Source organism: Hypanus sabinus, chromosome 6 (genome assembly GCF_030144855.1).
Source record: "Hypanus sabinus isolate sHypSab1 chromosome 6, sHypSab1.hap1, whole genome shotgun sequence".
In the NCBI taxonomy this organism is placed as follows: domain Eukaryota; kingdom Metazoa; phylum Chordata; class Chondrichthyes; order Myliobatiformes; family Dasyatidae; genus Hypanus; species Hypanus sabinus.
In genome coordinates, this window is record NC_082711.1 from 166,790,316 (window position 1) to 166,808,648 (window position 18,333).

The 18,333-nt window shown below is 39.5% G+C and overlaps 1 protein-coding gene across 2 annotated transcripts; it reads left to right on the forward strand.

Annotated features, from left to right (window-relative positions):
- Window positions 1–28: 28 nt before the first annotated feature.
- On the forward strand, window positions 29–18,220 carry exo5 (exonuclease 5). Of its 2 annotated transcripts, none has more exons than XM_059973428.1 (6): window positions 29–163; window positions 4,560–4,653; window positions 6,045–6,292; window positions 10,942–11,046; window positions 11,814–11,986; window positions 15,023–18,220. In XM_059973428.1, exons 1-6 carry the CDS (start codon window positions 61–63, stop codon window positions 15,488–15,490), a joined length of 1,191 nt encoding a protein of 396 aa, XP_059829411.1. In that variant the 5' UTR covers window positions 29–60; the 3' UTR covers window positions 15,491–18,220. The 2 variants fall into 2 exon arrangements, with proteins under 2 accessions (XP_059829411.1, XP_059829410.1); XM_059973427.1 differs by having other exon boundaries at window positions 41–172.
- Window positions 18,221–18,333: the final 113 nt, after the last annotated feature.

Below are 18,333 nucleotides of genomic sequence, written 5' to 3' on the forward strand. Positions count from 1 at the left end.
TTCCTATGCATACATAAAAAACGGGTGGCTCTCTTAGTGGTGGACTTGGACGCGGAACGGATGGAGCCGGAAGCCGGCGGACGGAACATTGATGGGGATGGACCGGCGGTGCTGCCGGAGATGAGCGACGAGGAGTTGTTGGCGGCAGAGCTCGAGTTCAGCGGTGAGCCCGGTAAATCGCACTTTACCCGGTGATGCTCTCTCCGCCAAGCCGCTTGCTTTCCTCTCAAAATGTGGGATGTCTCTGAAGATATTCCAAGGCGGAGGTTTCTAGTCAGTTATTGGGAGGACGAAAAGGAGAGTGCTGCCCATCGGAATACATAATGCAAGCGCAGTTTTACAAAAAACCCTATGTAATTGAAGTCGGATATCTTCATTCTAGCGCTTAAATCATTTTACAGCCTAGGTCAGCGTGCTGTTTTCCTTTCTAATTGCACACTATACTTTGATTCATGTACACAGATACAAAGTATATTTATTATGTAAGTTTGTATATAGAGTACACCTCTGAGATTCGTCCTCCCGTAGGCAGCCACGAAACAAAACACCGTCCTAGAAAGCATCAAACACAAACGTGCGAAAAAAGAACGAGTATCGAAGTCTCTTTAAATACCAACAGCCATTTAAAACAAGTAACACTTCTATCAAAGGGAACAGTAGGAATGATAGCTGTAACATGGTAAGGCAAATGCTTTCTTGCTGGAGGTGTAGGGAACTGGTTGTATAGCATCTGTGGAGGGGAAAATAGCGTTAATGTAACAAGATGGTGTACTGTTATGAGAAAAGGCCAGGTTTGATACAAAGTGGAAAGACTGGTTAATTGAAACTGCTGGGTGCTGAAGTCTGTAAAGTGGGATTTGCCAGATATTAACTACATTCGGTTTAAAAAAGATACAGCAGTTACTACAATGTCCTCTCAGGGAAAGGAATTCAAAGGTTCCCTACCCTCTGTGGGAATTCTTCCTTCAATTAGTCTTGAGTAGCTAATGTTTTCATTCAGTTCTCCAGCTCACCCCATCCACAACCAACCTCTGCCCATTTACACTGATCCTGTTTGTCAATTTAGTTTGCATCTACTCTCATTTTTTGTCAGAAACTCCTCTCTCTATCATCCACACAACCCTCCTTGCTACCATTACACAGGGTACTATCAATTGAATTGAATTAAACTTAGGAATATCTGGAGCCTTCCAATGCAAAAATGACCTGTTTAATCTGTAGTGTTGTTCAGTGAGCCTGAAGGTTAGGGCGCACTTCCAGGATTAGCGAACAACCCTACAGACAAGCAGCCAACCCAATCTCTTTATTTTCAAATGACCTGTTTATCACTAACCTGTTTATCAGTATTGTTTTCTGTCTATTAACCAATCCTCAATTTGTAAAATGATGTTAAGCACAGTCTGATTATACTCTTAATTTTGTGTAATAAACTTGTGTGTGACAACCTGTTGAATGCTACATACAGGTTAAAAAGGTTTTCCTTTTCATAAATCCTCTTCCCAATTCCATTATTACACATTTTTGGACTTCTCTATCCAAGGGAGTTCTGGAAAGTCATTGAACATAGCCAGGGTGGAAACTGACAGATTTTTACAGTACAAGGTAGACAAGCAGTGTTGGTCAAGAACAGAAAAGAGGTGCTGCAGCCAAAATTGTATCATGCATAATAAGAATGACAGAGCAGGTTAGAAGGGCTGATTGACCTGCTCCTGTTGTTGTTTTTCATATTCTTGTTAGCAACATTTTGTCCCCAGGAGCATTGTCAATTTGCTGAGCAGTGCTTCCAGTTCTGCGGTCATTACTAACCTTTATTGGTTAAAAAATATAAAAGCTGCATTTGAAGTAATATATTTTTGCTTGTGGTTGGTTCTGGCACTTTGCACTGTATCTCATCATTATTTTTTTTCTTAGAAATTAGGTTCTCTGCCTTTTCTAATTATGCAACAAAAAATCTGTGAAAATCAGTAGTTCATGATTTGATCATTTACTGAAATCAGATCTTGCTCTAGATATCTTCTCCAATGTTTGTCAAAACCTGTGATGTACTAAATTTTATTGAATCTGCAAATGATTTTTTTTTTTACCAGTTTCTCTATTCTAAATGTTTTCATTGGCTTTAATGCATGATGTTATAACAGGCATCTGTTATTCAGTATATTTCCTTTATTGAAACCTTCATGCAAAATCTGGGCAGGTTGTAAGAGGATATTATAACCCAAGATAATCATGTCCCAAGCAATAATCATTTGTATGTACTTTCACTCTATTGATTTCTTATCCATTTTCTAATGCAAGGTGTGTAGCACTGTTACAGTTGAGACCAGCAAAACATCTACCATGGTCCATGTATTCCTCCATAACTGAGTATTCTGTAAATTGCTGTACCTTGAGGTGGCTAGACTGCCCAGAGTTGGGATTGGGCTGTATCATGCAAGGAAAGAAAATGATATAATTAACTTTTATTCATATAGCACATTGAGGTCATAAACATGTTTGCCCCAATGAAGCCCTACAATTCTGAAATGTCAATGCAGGGAAGTCGGGAAATGCTGCAGCCAGCGTACTTTGTATTTCGTTACAACAGAGAAAAAAGCCATTCTGTCCATCAAGCTATCAACCCTGCTTTCCTGCTAATTTTCCCTGTATTTAGTTCTCTCATTCTGATCAGTTTTACTACTCACTTACTGTAGGGGCAGTTTACAGTGGCCATTTAGTCCGGAAATCAGCTTTGAATGCAACTCTACTAACTGTGCTGCAATTGTACAGCAAGATCCCACAAATAACATTGAGGTGAATGACCTGACAGCTTGTTGCAGTGATGTTGTTCCAATGGTAAATGTTGGTTAATTGGCAGCAGCAGAATGCTTTCAAGGTGTTTGTATTATAGTAACAAACAATTCACTATTGTTGCTTTTGTCTATTATGATACCTCTAATAGGCAATAATAGACTTGGTTTCCTTCAGGAAAGTTGACTGTACTTTGGTAATTGCCAATGAATGAAGCAGAGGCCTGCATTAAGTGCAACAAGTCAAAAAAACATATTTAATGGTGCTGGAAATGTAAGGTTTTGCACTTTGCAATAACTGACGTTTTAATTTGAAAATGTGAGGAGAGATGTGAGCGTGTGGCTTGCCCTGGCTGCACTAATGCCTGGTTTCACATCTGTGGTCTCACAGTGTTTACTTAGCTCTGCTCTGAACTGCGGCTGTGGCCTGCTCCAGCTGCAGTGATGCCTGGCTTTGTGTCTTTGTAAAACTTCAGTTCTGAATGCTACTTTTACTTTTAGCATGATTTGTTTTTCTTTCTTTCCGCACATTGGATGTTTGCCGGTCTTTTTTTTAAAAGGTGGGTTCTTTTGGGGTTTCTTTGTTTTGTGGCTGGATGTGAAGAGACTAATCTCAAGGTTGTATAATGTATCTCTCCCTCTCTCCCTCTCTCCCTCTCTCCCTCTCTCCCTCTCTCCCTCTCTCCCTCTCTCCCTCTCTCCCTCTCTCCCTCTCTCCCTCTCTCCCTCTCTCCCTCTCTCCCTCTCTCCCTCTCTCCCTCTCTCCCTCTCTCCCTCTCTCCCTCTCTCCCTCTCTCCCTCTCTCCCTCTCTCCCTCTCTCCCTCTCTCCCTCTCTCCCTCTCTCCCTCTCTCCCTCTCTCCCTCTCTCCCTCTCTCCCTCTCTCCCTCTCTCCCTCTCTCCCTCTCTCCCTCTCTCCCTCTCTCCCTCTCTCCCTCTCTCCCTCTCTCCCTCTCTCCCTCTCTCCCTCTCTCCCTCTCTCCCTCTCTCCCTCTCTCCCTCTCTCCCTCTCTCCCTCTCTCCCTCTCTCCCTCTCTCCCTCTCTCCCTCTCTCCCTCTCTCCCTCTCTCCCTCTCTCCCTCTCTCCCTCTCTCCCTCTCTCCCTCTCTCCCTCTCTCCCTCTCTCCCTCTCTCCCTCTCTCCCTCTCTCCCTCTCTCCCTCTCTCCCTCTCTCCCTCTCTCCCTCTCTCCCTCTCTCCCTCTCTCCCTCTCTCCCTCTCTCCCTCTCCATCCCATAGGATGATGATGGTTCCTTTCAGTCAGTTAGTGGGGTTTAGAATACCTCACTCCTTAAAAAGGAACAACGTGTGCATGAATGATTTTAGGTGAGTGGGGGGTTGCACAGGTCCAGATCCATCCTCTCGACATCCCTTCCCAGATCCAACGGCATGGTGCGGTCCAAGACGGCTGGGGGAAGTTCTTTTGCAGTGAATGGCCAGCCCAAGCTTCGATGCAAGGGATGCCCTTTCATCTGTGCTTCACGGCATGTGTTTGCTAGATGACTGTTGACCCTATGAGAGGGTTCATATGCCCTTTGACGGGTCTTGTTTTTCATCCTGCAGGGTGTCTAGTCTCCCTCCTCACCAGGCAAGCCTGGTGGGGGAGCCGGTTTAGTCGCCAACCATGCGACAGGTAGTACTGGGTTACATGGTACCAGTAGCACTCATATGAATAACCTGACCTGAATGTATACATACTTTGACAATAAGTGTACTTTGAACTTGTGGTGTCTTCTGAAGTATATTTAATATGTTGTCAAATTTCTGAATTGCAGAAGGGACTCAGCAAAGTGAAGGAGACAATTACACTTCCAGCAAGTGTAGCGAGTCTAACCAGACTGGCCATGGAACAGACAAAGCTTCCTGCAGGTTACTTCAAGTATTGAATTTAACTGATTTACTAACCTAGGTGTTCCAGAGCAAGATTGAAAAGCAGTGCTTACTACTGAATTTGAGAAAACCTGCTGACAAAGAAGTAGTTTAAAAATTAAATATTAGCTTTATTTGAAGTTACTGACACGATGAAGGAAGCTATGAACACCGCCAGAAATGGAGGACCTTCATTATTTCCCTAAATGCCAGCAGTGTAAAGGGCAAAAGAGAGGTTTATTTGTCCCATGTACATTGAAACATCAAAACCTACTGTGAAGTATGTTGTTTACATCAAATTAGCGAGAATTGTGCCCACAAATGTCACTACACTTCTGGCACCAACATCACATGCCCACAATTCAGTAACCCAAACTGTGGGCATCGTATTGTGAATTTCCTCTTTTTCATTGTGAATTGCTGTCTGGCATGACCTGAAATAACCTACAGTACTCCCTGAAAAATTCCCAGACCCACCAAATAAAAAAATGAGGGCAGGTAAAGATTGGGGTATAAATCTGGATTAAACTGAAATTTGAAATATCATAAGCTCTAAAAAGTATTATTTTAAAATTGGACTCTATCTCCCCACTCCTAATCTGCACATAAAATTAGCTTATCAGGGCCAGAGATGTGCTACACCAATAATTAGTCTTAAATACTTAATTAAAACTCAAGTTATACACCATTCTACACAATTTTACAGCAAGAATAGTGTGTCTTCACAGCAATAATTCTATGCTGATTGCTTTGGGAAAAACTGCACTCTGTGCAGGAGAAAGAAATCACTGACTTAAGAAGAAAGTAAACTGTTGAAAGAACTCAGCAGGTCAGGAAGCATCTTCCAGCAATATGTTTTTTTGCTCCAGATCGCAGCGCGTGCAGTCTCTTGTGTGTGTGTAGGAAACACTAACAGATCCATATGGACGTCTGCATTTTAACAGTTCATGGGCCTAATCCATAGTTATGCTGTCATTGTATCTGCAAATGTACAGTCATTATCTTGGCCAATTCTTGCAGCGTGTTTTGCTAACCAGCAATTCAGCTTAGATTTGGCGTTCAAGTGGCATATTTGTTGTTTAACTGACTCAATATCTCATCATTCTGCTCTTCGAGTGTTTAAGTTCGCTTAGCATCATGACTGCCAGTTGCCCTCTTTGTGAAATTATTTCTTATGGGTGAATTTAGTCTTATGGTGACAAATGGAAGGGCATTTTCTTTCAATGTAATCAATTTAATATAAAATCCATTCCCACTAACCGTACATCTAATTTTTTAAGTGGACTACACCTTGTATTTCCTTTTAAAGTAAACTTATTAAATTTAATTTTGTCAAGGCTCTGCATTGAGAAGTTTTGCCAAAAAAAGTCTTTATTTTTTTTCCCCCACAGTGGACATGAGCAATCTTCCATTCAGCTGGCTGTGTCAGGGAATGGAAGTGATTCTCAGTGTGAAGGCAGCAGCTTCAAAAGGATCCCACAGGAGCGGTTTGATCGAAAGTACCTGAGTGTCACAGATCTGAGTCAACAGGCTTGGTGCGAACAGCAGGTGGTCTATGGGATGGAAATGCCGCACGTTCAACGACTACGTGATGAGCATCCAGTTGTGAAAACTGGTAGCAGCATTCATCTGGCAAGAGGTACCCTATCAGACTCCAGGGAACAGGCCCTAGTATTGCAATAAAATAAGCTAAAATGCAGAAGTGAAACCACAATTACAAAGGTGGGGCTTTTCAGATCTCAACTACCAGTAATATCAAATAGTAATTTCCATGGGGGAAATCAGACGGCATGGTAGTGTAGTAGTTAGCACAACTTTTTAATGTATGGGCAACCTGGGTTCAATTCCCACTGCTGCTCCTCTTCATGATTGTGTGGGTTTCCTCCAGGTGCTCTGGTTTTCTCCCACTGTCCATAGACATACCAGCTGTTAGGTTAATTGGTCATTGTAAATTATCCCATGATTAGGCTAGGGTTAAATCAGCAGTTGCTGAGTGGTGCGGCTCGAAGGCCTACTTCGTGCTATATCTCAATAAATAAATAAAAATAATTTCAGTGCAACTTCTAACAGCCAACTCAGGAGCACCCTCTACTGGAGAAGGGTTGTAAAATAAATTTAGCAATTGGAATGGTGTTGGGAAACAAAGTATTGCTCTACAATTGAATAATTAAAAGGGAAGCTTTCACTTGCATTACTGAACTAATTGATTACTTTTGACGTTTATAAAAATTCAAAGTGCAGATTTACAAATTTCATATTTCCATTTTCTAAATTTAGAAAAGTTTGATGTATGATCATTGCAGAAAATAAAAGCTCGATAAAGGAAATAACATTATTAGTATGGGTAACATAATATTTGGCTACTTTGTTCAAAGTGCAAAGTAAATTTATTATCAAAATACGTATGTGTCGCCATGTAATACCCCATGATTCATTTTCTTGTAGGCATTCACAGTAGAACAAAGAAATACAACAATCAGTTTAAAAAAACTACACACAAAGGCTGACAGACAATGTGCAAAAGAAGACAAACTGAAATAATCAGAAAACAGGCATAAACAGGTATTTTTGTGAAAGCTATAAGGAGTGGTATGCCAGAAAGGCTGACGGTGGAGTCCTCAGTTTTTAGTTTATAAAAATGACACTGATGAATGGACTGAAGATGTGGTTGTTAAATTTGCTGATGACAAGATGACGGTATGGAAAGTAAGTTGTGAAGTTGCCGTAGTGAGGTATAAATGGATGTTAGGTAGGTTAGATCAATGGACAAATATTTGGCATCATGTTAGAAAATGTAAGATTGTCTATTTCAGCAGGAAGGATAAGGAAATGTATCTAAATGGTAGGAAATTGCAGAGTTCCTGATGTAGTGGAGTTTGGTTGCCATAGTGCATAATTCACAAAAATTAACTAGTTTTTTTGTGAAAAATTAGTTACAACAAAGAACTGGTAAACAAGCTGTTGTATATTAGACAAAAGCAACAGGATTATGCTTAAATGAAGCCTCAGTTTGAGTGTACAATAACAGTCCCCTTATTTAAGGAAGGGTGTTAATTCCCTTGGAGCAGTTGAGAAAAGATTTACTTGACTAATACTGGAAATGGATGAATTATCTTGTAAGGAATAGTTGGATGCAGGTGGTTCACATACAATGGGATTTAGAAGAACACGAAATATTTATGATCCCGATGGATGTAGATAGGACGTTTTCTTTGTGTAGAGCAATCTAAAGCAAGGAATCACAGTTTAAGATGGATATAAAGCCAAACTTGATAAGCAAGGGCATGAAAGTTATCACAGGTAGATGAGAATATGGAGTCGAGGGTATAATTGGATCAGCATTATATTTTTACATGGAGGACTGGGCTTAAGGAGCTAAAACAGCCTTCCTCAAACTTCTAGCCCTGGAGGAATTCTTGAAATAATTTTCAGGTCTCAGGGAACCCTGCATAAAAATTATTATATCTACTACTCACGGCACATTAGCATGATCAGTAAGTTGTAGATATAATAATCCAAAAAAATTGTCAGTGCTCTTTTGAGTAGAGAATGAATTCTTATCCAACCTTTTCTAGACGAAAAAAAAAGTAGTTAAGCTTAGCTGACCTTTCTTGAAATTAATATCTTTCTTTCCCTTTCATAAATTTAAAAAACTCATAAGGAAAATATAATAAATTCTGTTAAATAACTGGCTTAAGCCAAAATGGGATTTAATTTTTCTAAAGGTAGGATTGGTAGATTTAATTCAAATAAAGGTTGTAAATTGATTTTAACACTTCTTCTTCCTCTTTGAGTTTCTACAGCAGTTGGCATCCACACTGTTGCATTACTGCCATCTTCGGGATTTACTGTCCCTCATCGTCCATTCACTTGACTGCCTAAAGTTGTCTTTCCAGTCCCGTCGCCCTGAAAAAAAAACAACTATTTCCTCCCCTGATCACTCTCCCCACATTCCAATAAACCTTTAACACTGTTCTCTACCAGTTCTGTTTTGTGTAATTATTGTAGCATTTGTTGACTTTCCTGTGTAAATTTCCTGCATGAAATAAGGATATGCTCTACTGTTTGAGTCTCCCGACATAGATTGCAAAAACACGATTTTAACATGAAAACTTATTGACTATCTTGAATAGTAAAGTTACTAAAAGCCATAATCAGAAGCAACACAATTGCCAATAATTCCTCCAAGATGGACCTTTTGTTTTGAGATATGAAGATGAAATATTAAATATATCTTGGCCTTTGCTTGATTTGGGCAGTTCTGTGTAACAGAAAAAGTTTTCTTGAATTTCACCATCATTTACAAATCTTAAAACTGTTACAACACCACACTTATTGGTGAAATCTGTTGATTCATCAACCTTGATAGAGAAGCTGTTGTTTTTCAGTTTACCACACAAAACCTCTTCAGCATTAAATGATGTGCCGTCAATACATCGACATATCATACTGTTTGAGAGTGAAACCTTTTAAATTTCTTGTGCTTCATCTTGTCCTAGCATTTTAGCTACTATCATTTTACATGCTGGCATTATTAGGTTCTCACCAACTGTGTGACATTTCCTTTTCAGGGTAATAAGTTCTGTTACTAAATAACTGCTTCCTGAGTCTCTTTTTCTGACAATGACTTTATTAACAAAAACTTCACTCTGTTTTGAGATTCCAATAGCCATTTAAAATATTCAGCTCTGTTGTGTGCTGTATGGCTGTGATTTGTAGTTAAATGTCTTTGCTGGAGCCATTGCTGCATCTGTAAGTTGTTTGCTACAGACTGCGCACAATGTAACAGGACAGCTTGGATCCCCAGTCTATGTAAAACCCATAAGTCACTTTCCTTGTAAAGATGGACTTTTTTTGTGTCCGTTGTTGCACTAGTGCAGTGAAAGGACTTGGACGATTGTACTGTCAGACATGTCTGTAAAACATGGGGGGTTAATAAAATTTAAAATAGTATGGCATAATAAATAACTAAATGAGAAAATTGCAAAAATACTAAAACCTAACACAATTCACTTCTAACCTACATAATCCACCTTTGCAGCATTTACAACAGCAAAGCAGCAGACCAGCAGCTGAATTGCGGCGTGTAAAAGTTCATTCTACAATGAAACTTTCTCTCCAATTTTCTACTACAGCAGTTGAGTTTGTTCATTCCCATAAGTCAGTTGGTGATGCATAAAGGCCAATTTATACTTCTGCATCGAATCTACGCCGAAGCTGTAGGGTGATGTGCACCTCCCTGAAAAAGTAACTCTTGCATTGCGGCGATGCAAACTGCAACAACTGTGATTGGTCGGCTTGGTAGCATCGCATTTCCTCCTACGCATTTCCGGTTGCTTCTTCTCTGCCATGTCAGTACACAGATGCGAAATAGATGAACCAAACCATCAAATCTACCTGCTGACATGCGAAAATTTTTGAAATGCATTTCCTCGTCCATGTTTCTCATGAAGAAACTCAACACAGTGGCATAGAAACCCCACCGATGGCATAAGCTACGGTGTAGCCCATATGCAGAACTATAAATCAGCCTTAAGAATAAGTTGGGGGAGGTATTTTGGCAAGAAGAGGCTGACGTCACATCTGAAGTTGGGTGAATCCATTTGTTGCTCAGAAAACGCACTTCATGCTCCTCATCAGCCTACCGTCCTCCCTGCCATGGACTCAAGCAAATAAACACAGTCGGACTGCACACTGCCATACGGGGCTGAGAGACCTCAACGAGAATGCTGTCCACTGTGACGGCTAGCATCATGTGAAGTTCAATAAATTATTTTTTTTAAAATTACTCTCTCTTGCAGAACCCCTAGTGACCGCTCATGGAACCCCGTGTAAGAAACCCTGGGCTAAAGCTTTGCATGCTTGTGTAGTTGTCGTTAGCTTGATAATTGATTGTGTAATATAGTGCAGCTAAATCTAACCATTTTCCTATAGGATCCCTGCCTGGTATATTTCCTAAGATTGCTTAATCCATATCAAAAGCTGTACAATTTATGTCTGAATAAATTAACTGCTGCTGAGGAATATGCATGGTTGCTGTTGAGAGATGACTGTGATTAAACTGACAGTCCCAACAATAACTTAAAATGTGGCATCTCTTTATTGTTAAATGGGGCATGGTAATTCTACCTTAAAGTAAATCCTTTTCATAAATCTAATGACAGGCTTAAAGCTGCCCATTTACTTTTTCTCAGCCTAGTTCACAGAGGTGTCACATTACACTATACTGAATGAAATTGAAGGAATTGTGCTTATAAAAATATATAATTTCTGTCTGTTTTGCTTTAGAATTGGAGATCCAGGACATTGTCCCAATCAATATACAGTGCCAAGAAGATAGTTGGGGTGTTAAACTTCTTAATTTTCTCTCAATGATCCAGTTCTTGCAGACAGGTATGTACAAATATATCAGTAGGTTGTTACATAAAAGGTAGAGAGCTTGAAATTAAAAAAAAACTGCTAAATGCATTTTTTTCTTATCAAAGCACCTTTAGCTTGGATGTTTGGTTTGTAGCTTTTTTTTCGCTGTCACTTTTTTTCTTATGGATGAAAATTGATTTCCATTTTAAATATTGCTTTACTGGTTGGTTCCTTCAGCCACCTAGAGGACTACAACCTTGTTGTGGTCTGGAGGCGTACGTGCTTCAATGACACAGAGAGCTTTGTTGGCTGGAGCCAGGGCCTTATGCTTTGGCTCTTGGTAAGATCACGCATGCTAAATTGGTCAAATGTAGAAGTCAGACTAAGAGTGTGGTCCACTAAGAGTTTGGGGGTTCAATTCAGGGCTAAACACCCTGACTGGTAAAACAAAACTGTTACAGAAACAACAATGAAGAATCCTCTACATCTGAGTAAGACTCCACCTGGGACTTGCATGACTGACAGTAGTGAAAACCCAGAGGGAGCTACTGACATGATGAAGGAAGTCCTGAACACCACCAGAGATGGAGGACCTTCTTTGTTCCCCTAAAATAATAAAACAATCTTTGAACAGGATGTGGGTGGCCTGTTTGTGGGCAAAATGCTCCACCTATAATCTCTTCTGATTATTGACAAATTCTAGCTGTAAGCCAGTTGGTTTGGGCAGTAAGTCATGTTGGACTCAAAATCTTTAGCAGATAACCTTATAATTCAAAGTAATTTGGTTGTGTGTTGTACAGGAGAGCGTGTCCGAGAGTTGCCTGTGTTTGGAGAAGTGGAGGGGATTTTCCTGGTTGGTGTGATTGATGAGTTGTGCTATAATTCCAGTGGTGAACTGGAACTCCGTGAACTGAAAACTCGTGGTCAACCAACATTACCCCATGCAGCCCAAAGGAAGAGCCATCACTTACAAGTGAGTGAGTAGGACAAGAATCATTTGAAATGTAGGAATTTCACACTAACTTCTAATTAGATTATTGCCATCCATTATTTTGATATTGGCCTAATAATTCAAACAAAGATGCTTGGTCATCCCAGATTTCATTGGGCAGACACATTCAGTTGCATGGGTAAAATGCATATCATAAGTTAGATTTTATACTCTTCTGTAGCAGAATCAGCTTAGCCGGCTGGTGGCGTAATGGCATCAGCGCCATACTTCGGAGTGAAGGCTCACGAGTTCGAATCCAGTGGGCTCCCTTGCACACTTTGCATCCGTGCTGGGTTGAGCGTCGAGCTAGCAACTTGGCTTTGTAAAACAAAACAAGAAAGCCTGCTAAAAAATGCTGTCACTACAGCGTCCCGATGACTCCACTCAGAGTTAAGGGCTTTCTCCTTCTTCTTCATAGCAGAATCAAACCTATGCTTAATAACGTGGAGCCTTTCTGTTTCAGAGTAAATCCAAAGTGCATTCTGTAGGATTTTCATAGACCTTTCTAGACGGCTTATTTAACAGTACAATCTCCTTTGGGTTGGAAGGGTTTGGCTTCCAGCCATCAATTAGGTCTTAAACATGCAAATCCAGTACAGTAACATGATATATTTCACTGCTGAAGTATCATCTTTCAAATGTTAAACTGAGGAACCTCAGAATATCTTAAAAAGAAAAACAATTTTCTTTTATGTTTATGTCAGTCTTTAGCTTACCCTTCAATGGGTAATGTGTTGGGTGATTCCTAATATATTCTCAAAAATTTCCCAATACTGAGAGTGACTTAATTTCCCATCACATCTAGATATATTCCCCAGTCAACAAATAGAATGAACTTCCTGTTAACTGTTTATTTATAAATGATCTTGTGCCTCTCACATGATATTTTCAAAGGTGGCAAGCAATCATCCTGCACCACATTTCTAGGTTTATTAAGAGAATGTGTAAGTCATAAACAAATTATTCTTCATCAATCAAAGTATTGTGGAGAATTTTTATTTAATCCTTTGTAGGGCGTATAATACATATGAATGGTTGATACCTGAGGCAATTTATAGACTAGGTGTACCCAATTCCATTAAATCTTATACAGTCGGCCCTCCTTATCCGCGGATTCCGCATGCGCGAATTCAGCCAACCGCGAATCACGAAAACCCAGAAGTGCTCTTCCAGCACTTGTTGTTCGAGCATGTACAGACTTTTTTTTCTTGTCATTATTCCCTAAACAATGCAGTATAACCACCATTTTATATAGCATTTACATTGTATTAGGTATTATAGGTAATCTAGAGATGATTTAAAGTATATGGGAGGATGTGTGTGGGTTATCGTGCATCGGGGATAAAAAAAAATCGGAAGTTCTCTTACTAAGTAAGTCGGAACAGGTACATCCGGTATTATTTAGCGTCTGTTAGTCAAACGTTTGTCTTAGTATATAGTATATATTTTACCTTTCTATGCATATAAAACACTTAAGAACATATGTTTCAGCGCCGGGTTAAGGAAGTTCCCGAACTCGATCTAGTGACAGACCGCTATCGAGTGCGCTCTCCACCATGCCAGCTTGATGTGGAGGATCAAACACCCAAAATCCCAAAAATTAAACAACTGCGTTGCTTAGTAATAATTGTAGCTTTATCAGGGTAGAGCCTTTCTCACTTTATCCTTTAAAATTGTTCCGATCATTGACCGACTGTAGCCTAATGCTTTTCCAATGACTGATGGCATTTCACCTCTTTCCGATCGCTTTATTATTTCTGCTTTATTATTTCCACTTTATTTTCAGTCGTGATCGTGATTATTTTCGTGAACAGAAACACTGCGCATTCAGAGCTCTGGCGGGTCCTAATGTCCATGGCACTGAGACAAGTTAAATGAGGTCTGGGGTTCCACTGGGTCGTAAGGTCCACTGAATTAAGACAGGTTGAATAAGGGACTTGAGCATCCGCGAACTTTGGTATCCACGAGGGGTCCTGGAACATATCCCCCGCGGATAAGGAGGGCCGACTGTACTTCTTTCCTGCACAAGAGTTAGTTAATCTACCATATCATTCTGAGAAAACTCAAATCATCTTAATCAAAAGAAGAACACACAGGTTTGCAGATTATTATTTGGTTGCAAAAACTTTTTGATTTAATAAAATATTTATTTTCTTGCTCCACTTCCCTTTCCTATCAGATTCCATAATTTACAACCACTTCCTGTCTCCACTTATCACCTCAGAGCGTCTGTTACTATTTCCACTCTTCCCTCCACCATCTGCTTAATACCCCTTCTCACCTGGATCCACCTAGCACTTGCAAGCTCTTGCTCCACCCCTTCTCCTCGCTTCTTTATATTGACTGTCTGAACTCCATCTTTCAGAAAGAAAACGTTGACTGTCCATTTCCCTCCACAGATGCTGCCTGTCTTGCTGAGTTTCTCTAACAGTTTGTTTGTTGTTTGCCAAAACGATAAGAATATGTTATCCAATGCTATTTGCTCTAAATGTATAGGCTTTCAAAACCTGTAGTCATAGAAATGAATGGGGGGGGGGGGGCAGAAAAAACTTTTATTTCAAAATCCTAACACTGGAATAAAATGATTATAGGCTTCAAGTGTTGCTTCAATTTTGTCACGCTGATCAACCAATTTCATGCTGATAGTAAGTGGCAAATGTCTGTTGTAGAATACCTGTTGCACTTGCCAATGCAACAGTTCTCACACTTTATGTTTAAAACATAAACTTATGTTTTATTTTAATCTATTTAAATGAGTATTTACTTCCTACTACAATTACATTATTTATAAATTGCATGCCCCATAGAGTGATTGCCAAAATGTCTTGGCAAGTGATTGGACGACTGTTTGATTAAATCAAAATAATGTTTTTTGTTTATTTCATGTTTCTTTGCCACAAAACCAATGACTAAATAATAATCCTCAGTATGTGATCTGAATGAAAAGCAGGAGTTGTCTCTGTGGTATGCAGATAGGATACCTTTGATGTAGTAAATCTAAATCCTTTTTATCACCAGGTCAGTGTATACAAACTTCTCTTTGAGGCTCTGATCAAAGGCCAGCTGAACAAAGACACAATCATTCACCATCTTCACTTACAAACAGAGCGGAGCTTCAGTTCAGAGGTCATGGCATATGCTGAGATGATAGGATTGTCTGTAAACACATTTGGTGACCTCTTGGATTTAATTTTTTTGAACCTGATGTATGCCGAGATCCCCACCATTGATGTCCTAAAGATAGAATACTGTTACCAAGCTGATGCATCTGTAATTGGGACAGAAGTGGTGTGCTTTGAAGAGGAGTGGGTTAAAAAGGAGCTGAAATATTATTGCTCCTTCTGGAAGGGCCAGAGGGAGGCCAAGGGGGTGGACATCGAGGAGGCCTGGAAATGTCGGACATGCGACTTTGCCGATATTTGTCAATGGAGAAAGAAGAAAGCTGAAGAAGCAGCAGAGAAGAATCAAGCAAATCGTAGAAAATGAGGATCAAGTTTTAGTTTAAAGGGGCAATCAAATTTCTTCTCTATTGTTAGCATGCCAGGTAGTGAACTTGTTAACAATGCCTCTTGATAAATGAAACACATCATTGCCAATGTATCATTCAGCTGGCCAGGATACACACTCGACCAAGGAGCCATGCTCACAGAAGATTATGTTATCATTCACGAGGAAATCTGCAGATGCTGGAAATTCAAGCAACGCATACAAAATGCTGGTGGAACACTGCAGGCCAGGCAGCATCTATGAGGAGAAGCACTGTCTATGTTTCGGGTTGAGACCCTTTGTCAGGACTAACTGAAAGGAAAAAAGTCCTCATGAAGGGTCTCGGCCGGAAACGTCAACAGTGCTTCTCCCTATAGATGCTGCCTGGCCTGCTGTGTTCCACCAGCATTTTGTATGTGTTGCTTAAGTTATCATTATTGGTTTTGTACTGCCTCAGTCCAGTACCCTGTGGAAAGCACCTTTACATGTGAAATGCATTGGGATACTGACAGCTGCTTAGCTGTTTGCAGATCTATAGCAATCTGGACAAATAGCTGTACTAGTGGACCAGGTATGCTAAGAGGCAACATTACTTGCAGCATTTCTTGAAATTTAACCAAATACCATGTCACTATTATGAAGGAAATACAGTCCTGCGTGTGTTTGTGGGTTTTCTGGCCAAATATAGTTGATGTGGCAGGGAGGACGATGGGGAGTTTTGTGGCACATTTCATAACCACATAATGTTCCAAGGAACTACTAATTGCTGAGGTTGTTAATTGTGATTATTATTGTGCTGTGGCTTGACAGTTGAACTTAACTGATTGTAAACAGTAGTTCAACCAGTATATTTAGACAAAGTCAACAATTTTCTTCCATTTCAAAGAAATGGAACCACAGCTTAATGCTTTGCTATCAGAACAGTCTGACTTAAAGTTTTTAGAATCACCCTCAGTGGTGACAAATTTACACTTGTAAACTATAGGAAGGAAATCTGAGGGCAAAATAATAATTCTGGAATTTTATATTCAAGCTTATTATCATTCAACCATACTTATGTGCACAGCTGAACAAAACAACATTCCTTTGGGAGGAACCCAGGTTCAAACCTCAGTACATATGTAATATGAAGTAATATTAACACTATTATCAGAAAATTAAAAAGTCCTGTAGATGTACAAGTTGACATACTGCATTTGTGACATATGGTTAAATGCTACTGCTGCTGTCATAAATAATGTAGTAGCAAGGTGTCTACTTTTCATTCTTTAGTTATTTTTACCTTTAACCTTCTGGCGTAATCATAACCACTACAGTCTAGCAACACTATGACCACATTGATCATTTTGCATTAAAAATTAACTTCTAATTGTGTTATTTCTTGTAAAAAGTGTGTACTTTATGTTGAGTCATTGTCATACAGCACTTAACATGCCATTCAGCCCAACTAGTCTATGCCAACCAAGATGCTTCTTCCATGCTAGCCCATTTACCAGTGTTTGGTCCATAACCTTCTAAACATTTCCAATCATGTACTTATCCAATGCTCTTATTTCCAATTGCCCACATATAATCATCTGGGGTTGGTAGATAGCACATTCGCCTTTCTCCAGGCAGTTGAATGAATCCATCAAGTTAGTGAGCATTCTGGCACAAGATGCTTTTATTAAAAAATGTTTTCCATTTCCTCATTCAATCTTGTAATCATCGTTCACTTCTGGCATTTTATTCAGAGGTTAGTGTTCAATAAAAAAGCCTTCATATTTCCACAGTATTGGTAAGCTTCTGGTACTGATGATTGAGAAAGATTGATCCATGGATTGTTGTACAATTTCTAGAAGATGGTTGATGCTCAGCAAAAATTCCAAGTAGGTAATAACCAAATTGGTTACAGTAGAAATAGTCTGTGGAGGTGTGGAGTAAAGTAGAATGGGGCATTTGTAATGATGAAAGAGGCAATGATGCAAAGACTGAATGTTGCAGCTGTACCAGGAGATAAAACACTTCAGAAAGTCATAAAGTGGCAGAAACAGCCCCATCAGCCCACTGTGTCTATGCCTGTCATCATATACCAATGTGTATTAATCCCTTTTTGCATCCTTCTCCCTTTGGCCTTTATGCCATGGTATTTGAAGGGGTAATCCACATTCTTTATAAATCTTGGAGAGTACTTGTTTACCATTGTCCCCTCGGGCAGTGCATTCCAGATTTCAACCACCCTCTAGATGAAAAAAAAATTCAAGTCTCCTTTGAATCTTTTTCCCTGTACCTTAAACTTGTATCTCTGCTGGATATAGGTATCTCTGCTTGAGGGGAAAAGTTTCTAATTACCCTCACACAGCTGGATGCATCTATGTAAAACTACAGGTGCTCAGCAGATTTAAGGAGAAAAAGGCTTTTACAGTATCTTAAACAGGAAAATATTAAATATGAAACATAAGAATTTGCATACTGATATTACAACTAATAATTACGGAGCCTTTGACCTGTTGAAAGGTAAGCTGCAGTTGATGTTAAGCATTATAACAATGTTTATAAGCTTGAAGTTTGTATGGTGCCCAGAGCTATTTTTTGACAAAATATAATTTATTGTGCCCCATGTACTTAGTGCACTGAAATGCTTTCTACAGTTTTAAACCTTAAGCAACAGTTGCTGACATTGTAATATTTTGTATTAATTCTCTAACCATGATCCATGATCATAAATAATAAAAACTTGAGTTTGTTCTGTATAAAACGGTATTTTATTTTCTCTTTCTAAAAAGTGCTGACAAATCTTTGTGTAAAGTTTCTGTTGATGGCCAAGGTATGTTTTTTCTCCCCTTTTGTAATTTGTAATAATT